The sequence below is a fragment of the Uranotaenia lowii genome, chromosome 1 (assembly GCF_029784155.1).
Source record: "Uranotaenia lowii strain MFRU-FL chromosome 1, ASM2978415v1, whole genome shotgun sequence".
In the NCBI taxonomy this organism is placed as follows: domain Eukaryota; kingdom Metazoa; phylum Arthropoda; class Insecta; order Diptera; family Culicidae; genus Uranotaenia; species Uranotaenia lowii.
The window spans coordinates 39,701,919-39,707,918 of record NC_073691.1 but is presented as its reverse complement, the minus strand read 5'-3'; the positions used below and the strand labels follow the sequence as shown (position 1 = coordinate 39,707,918).

Sequence of the window (6,000 nt, the reverse complement as noted above, 5' to 3'; positions counted from 1 at the left end):
ACAATTCGAGCAAATTTGGCATGGAAGGGTATATGAGAACAAAACAGATTTCTATTGAAATCTGGGGGAGGGGGGGAAATCTGGGAAAACATGTGATAAGAGAAATTTTTATGTGATTTTTCCATTTTTCCACTGGGGATATAGAAAGAGAGGAGGAATCTCATATATAGTTTCTTGCAGAACTCTGGAACTAATAACAAAAACTGCATTTTGAGATCCTTACTTGGTAAATTGCCTTTCTCTCACTAAAAACTTCAATTAAATAGATAAATAATTTTGGATAGAAAAGGATGAAAAATATGAATTTAAAAAAAAATAACAAGCAACACTGACCAAAACCATTCCGTTTTTTCGCAGCTGTTGACATTCACGCAAGCCTCCCCCGCATCAGCTGCTTTCGTTTGGGTTACTCACGGTGGGATGAAGTGAGTCGCTCAACCCCAGGATATAAAGAGGAGTTGGGGGCCGAGTGCCATGTGCTCGCTCGTGCTTTGAATGAACCTTTGTCTGCCATTCTGAGGCAGCTTCGGCAACTGCTGAATCGTTTCGTTTGGAAAACCGGATGTAGAGCTACCTGCCTCTTCGGCAAACGCGCTTTCCTAGGTCATGGAAGCTTCTGCCGACAGCCAACGACGACGACTAGTTGCTGAACATTCAGCAAACGTCTGGCTGGCTTCGAAGGCTTCCAAGTTATTACAAAACGGTGCTCCGGAACAGCTGCTTTCAGTAGTCCTCGGTGAACAGTCGATCCGTTTGGGGTAGAAACTTTCACATCGGATTTCGTGCTCGTTATGCTTTGGAGCTTTCTCTTGGAGCGCTGCGGGAAAAAGTTTTCTTATCTGCGTTCGTTTGTGGCTAGTGTTGATTTGCTGATGTGTGTTTTTTTATTCATTTTGTTTTCATCCCAGCTGGTCTGGCTGGTGCGCTAAAATGAGTTATTAGTTTGGTGGGAATTCCGCCGGGAGTTGGGTTGCGCCTCGGTGACGCAAACTAGAAGCGCTACCGGAAGCTGCTTTTGCCTAACGAGTAGCATTCGTTTCCGGAAGGAAGAAGGAGAGGAGTGATTGCACAATTCACACGGTTGAAAATTGATATTGCAAAACCGTTTCGTGGAACGGACCGATTGCAAGAGCAAAAGGCTGGGTGTAGTGTTTCCGGGTGGGAAAAGTCGTTTCCCGGTCCCTGGGTTCGGTTTCGTTCCGGAAAGTGATGGATTGAAGTACACCTGTGGATAAACCCGACGGTTTCGGGCTAGGAGGCTCAAATTGAAAACCCAAGCAGGGGGGCTTAGAAAAAAAAAGGAAGATTTTCCCTGAAGTGAAGTGGAGTTTGTGAACCGTTCTTTTTTGCCTCAATCTCTTCCAGCGGTATCAAAGCGTGAAATTTATATCAATCAGCGGTGATATTGTGTGATTTTTTTTATCCTATTCAATCATGAAATAAATCAAAAGTAAACGCCTCTGCAAAGTTTCGATCCCAGGGAATAAATTTCCGCTCAAGGGTTGCAGATAATTGTGGATTCGCTTTCAGTGGAAATTTCTTCAATCAATCTCAGTTCTTAGAAGCGTTTGGGTTCAACTTACAGTATCTGATGGGATTTATTCATCGTAAATCACAAGAAAAAAAGGAAGAGAGCTAAGAGCTCGACTTATGTGCTCCATCATCGATGAACTCAACGGCTAAAGCGAAAGTTATTTTCCCCTTAGGAAGACACAAAAAGATGGAAAGGGTCTAAGGAGACTTCAGTGTGAATCGATAGAATCTCGAACCACAAACGGGAAACAATCTACAGCTACCAACCTATATCCGCTTGTTTGCCAGCAGACGACCTCTTATGTTCTCCGGAAGCTTTATCGTCTAAGACCCCGTGAAAGCCAATACAGGATTACTCACCAGCTTGTAGTAGGTTCCCATATACAGATACCATACCATATCAACAGCCAGCAAGCACCATGTTTTGGATACTTCGGCGAACTGGAGCGGCAAATTTCTTCAACTCGATCAACAACAGCTACAGCGCCAACAAGGGTGGTGGTGGAGGCAGTAAGCAGAGTGCCAGCAATGCAGGTAAATCTTGAGAGGTTGAGAAAAATTGACGCAAAAAAAAACGAACGAACGATGATACCCTACCCTGCAATGGCACGTTCTCGAATCAAAATAAGGAGGTTATTTATAACCCAGTGCTGACAAAATGTTAAAAAGGAAAAAATATAAGGAACGTTTTACAGAGATTTTGGGGAAAACATATTAACAAATCGTGTTTTTTGTTCTCTGCAATACAATATATTCAAACACAATGTGGACAGTTGTCTTTAAACAGTCCCTAAAATTCCTGCTCAATGAACACAATATTCCTGAGAAATATACACAAAAATGATGAGCATCGTACTAAAGATTCGACTAGAGAAAATTTTGAACAAAAATGTGTATCAACATTATAGTTATTGCTGTCCCATTTTAAGTTGATTTTGTATGGGACCCCCCATTCCAGGCCCATTACAAAGAACCCAGCTGTAGGCGGGGCACAGTGGGCCAGGAACCACATTTTTACAGTCAAAATTGACTGCAGGCCAGAGGCTTCGTTGTAGCTCATCGGTGTCTTCGACAAAGTTACTCGACTATATTTGCGCTATCTATTGATGGATTTGAATTAGTTCTATTTTTCTCCGCAAGGTGGCGCCAAAATCTAACTTTTTTCAGGAGCAAGAAACAGGCATGGTTTCTTCTACAAAGTTGTTTATTATACCTTTAACATCAACTTTGTAGAACATTATTAAGCTCTATGTTTTGTACTTACCTTCCAAAAACAGTTATTTAAGAAAACCTTGCCAAAAAATGGTTTTTTTCACCTATTTTTATTTTTAGCTTTACAATACTTCAAATTTCCTCAGTATTTGATTGGAATAGACTCAAATGAGATATTCTAGTGGAAAACTTTTTCGGTTCGCAGACTTTTACTGTCAAAATCGCAAAAACTAGGTTAAAATTATACATTTTTCAAATTGCAATAACTTGCTTGCGAGCAATTTGACGCACCTCATTTTTTGAGAAGTGACAGTTGTGATTATGATCTAAATGCATGTAAAAAATGTCGGTGGGTTCTCGTGGGTTCCTTGCCAAATGAAAGTTGGTTAGTTTTCAATGCAAATTCACATATTAAAAGACCTTTTTCAAAGAAAACATCCGCATTTCTCGTAAAAAAGTCGAATTTTCATTGTTCAGTTATTGGATGAATCTATTGCTTGTTGAGTTGATGCTTGAATAAATAGTTCTGCACATTTTTCGCACTGTGAATCAAATTTTTAAAAATCAAAATTTTCAAAAATTATTAAAAAAAACAGTTTTGAATTATTTTTTATTTTTTAATAAATTTTATCAAATGTGCTTTATCGCTTAATTAAGCATCGCAATGGACTAAAGCAATAATAAAACGACGAAAATTCGAATTTTCTACGAGAAATGCGGATGTTTTCTTTGAAAAAGATCTTAAAATGTGTGAATTTGTATTGAAAATTAACCAACTTTATTAAATCATTTGGCAAGGAACCCACTAGAACCCACCGACATTTTTTACATGCATTTAGATCATAATCACAACTGTCACTTCTCAAAAAATGAGGTGCGTCAAATTGCTCGCAAGCAAGTTATTGCAATTTGAAAAATGTATAATTTTAACCTAGTTTTTGCGATTTTGACAGTAAAAGTCTGCGAACCGAAAAAGTTTTCCACTAGAATTTCTCATTTGAGTCTATTCCAATCAAATACTGTGGAAATTTGAGGTATTGTAAAGCTAAATATAAAAATAGGTGAAAAAAACCATTTTTTGGCAAGGTTTTCTTAAATTACTGTTTTTGGAAGGTAAGTCCAAAACATAGAGCTAAATAATGTTCTACAAAGTTGATGTTAAAGGTATAATAAACAACTTTGTAGAAGAAACCATGCCTGTATCTTGCTCCTGATAAAAGTTAGATTTTGGCGCCACCTTGCGGAGAAAAATAGAACTAATTCAAATCCATCAATAGATAGCGCAAATATAGTCGAGTAACTTTGTCGAAGACACCGATGAGCTACCACGAAGCCTCTGGTCTGCAGTCAATTTTGACCGCAAAAGTGTGGTTCCTGGCCCAATGTTGGGGGGGGGTGGGGGGGGGGGGGGCTGGTTCACAATTTAAATTTGACAACAAATAATAAAAATTCCATATTGGGCGTGGGAGAGTATTTTGGTACGAGGAATTTTTCTATGAATATTTGGTACCCCTGCTTTTTCCAGAGGAAAAATAAGAAGGAAGGAGAGGGGCTTACAATTTTTCACATAACTCGAGAATTAGTCAAGCAAACGGAACCAGATTTGGCATATGAGGGTAATTGAATACTAGAATGGTTTCAATGATTATTGAGACCCCTCTCTTCTTCCAGTGGAGGGATTGGAAGGTGGAGGGGTGCTTCCCTACAATTTTTATTGCAAAATTTGCTAACTATTCGAGCAAATGGAACCAAATTGGCTTAGGTTTCTATGATTGTCTGATACTCCTGTCGATTTGCATTCTGATATTCGATAACTGAACAAGCGAGGGCAATTAAATTTAACATGCGAGGGTATTTGGGTAAACGAAATGTTCACAAAATGGTTTGAATTAGAATAACATGAAAGAGGAGGGGGCTCCCATACAATTTTCCACACGACTGGTGAAATAATCGAGCAAATGGAACTGAATGGCATGGGACGATATTTGGATTTGGAAAAAATACTCTATGGTTGTTTGAGACCCCTCCCTGATTTCAGTTTACGTAAAGGGAGAGAAGAGGGGGCAGCACATTTTTTTTTAAGATGTCGAGAGTTAAACAGTCGGAAGGCACCGAATTTGGTTTGGGATTTTATTTTGATACGAGTAATTTTTCTATAATTATATGGGACCCTTCCCTTCTTCCATTGAGTAAGACAGGAAGAGGAGACGCTCATAAACATTTTTGTTGCATATCTGTAAAATTAGTCATACGAAAGAAGCCAACTTTAGTAGGGAAGGGTTTTTGGGAAGAAGAAATGTTTCTTTGCTTATTCGAGTACGCTCCAGTGGGGGGATGAATAGGGAAGAGGAGTGCTCTCATACATTGTTTGCCCAACTCTATAACTTTTAAAGTAAATGAGTTAAAATTTGTCACAAGAAAGTATTTGGAAATAAGGATTCAAATCTCCTCCTTTCATTTCAGTGGGGAGCTTGAATAGGGAGAGGAATGCACCCTCACTTTTTTTTTAATAACTCAAGAAATGATCAAGAAAACTTAGCAAAGAAGGGTTTTGGGTACAAAACACGTTTTCTTGGGGGGGGGGGGGGACTTTCATAATTTTATTATTAATGACTTGGAAAGTCATCAAGCAAATAGAACCAAATCGGCTAGGGAGAGAAAAAATATACAAGTAAATCATTTATTCTGGCTGAATTTAGGAACTTATGAATAAATAAATACAGAGTCCTTATTTCAGATATAAAATAATGATTTGTAAACAAATTTTAGGACAGGTTTTGAAAACAGAAAAGAATATTTGAGAAAACAAAAATTAATCTTTTTTGTTGAATTTCCATCAATTATGGAAGTTGTAGCAAAGCACACCGGGTCAGCTAGTGATAAATATAAAGGAAAATTTGAGTTTATTTTTAAGTAAAGAAGTTTTGTTCTTCCACAGGATCATTATTAAGAAATTGACTTTTAATGAAAAACATTTGCCGAAAAAGATATATGTAGCTGAAGTGTTGCGATGATAGTGTTTTTTTTTTATTTCAGTAAAGATTTAATCTATTATATAAAATTCTCTTGTAACGGTGTTTGTAGTACTACTCCTCCGAAATGACCCAAACGATTCGAATGAAATTATTTTTAGAATATTCTTTAGCCATGCGAATCGGTTTATATCGAATAAAAACAACTCGAAGTCGCATCAGTTGTCCGTAATAATTAAATTTGTAGTTTTTTGAATGAAATAAAAGTCATGGCTTCCATTTT

General features: G+C 37.8%; 1 protein-coding gene across 1 annotated transcript in view; it reads left to right on the top strand.

The window, feature by feature from the left end:
- The first annotated feature begins 737 nt into the window (after positions 1-737).
- Positions 738-6,000, top strand: part of LOC129755334 (GATA zinc finger domain-containing protein 21) — a 221,624-nt gene continuing 216,361 nt past the window's right edge. The window contains exon 1 of the mRNA XM_055751772.1: positions 738-2,067. Within this exon, the coding sequence (XP_055607747.1) occupies positions 1,953-2,067 (115 nt within the window). The 5' untranslated portion in view covers positions 738-1,952. The remainder of the gene's footprint in view (positions 2,068-6,000) is intronic.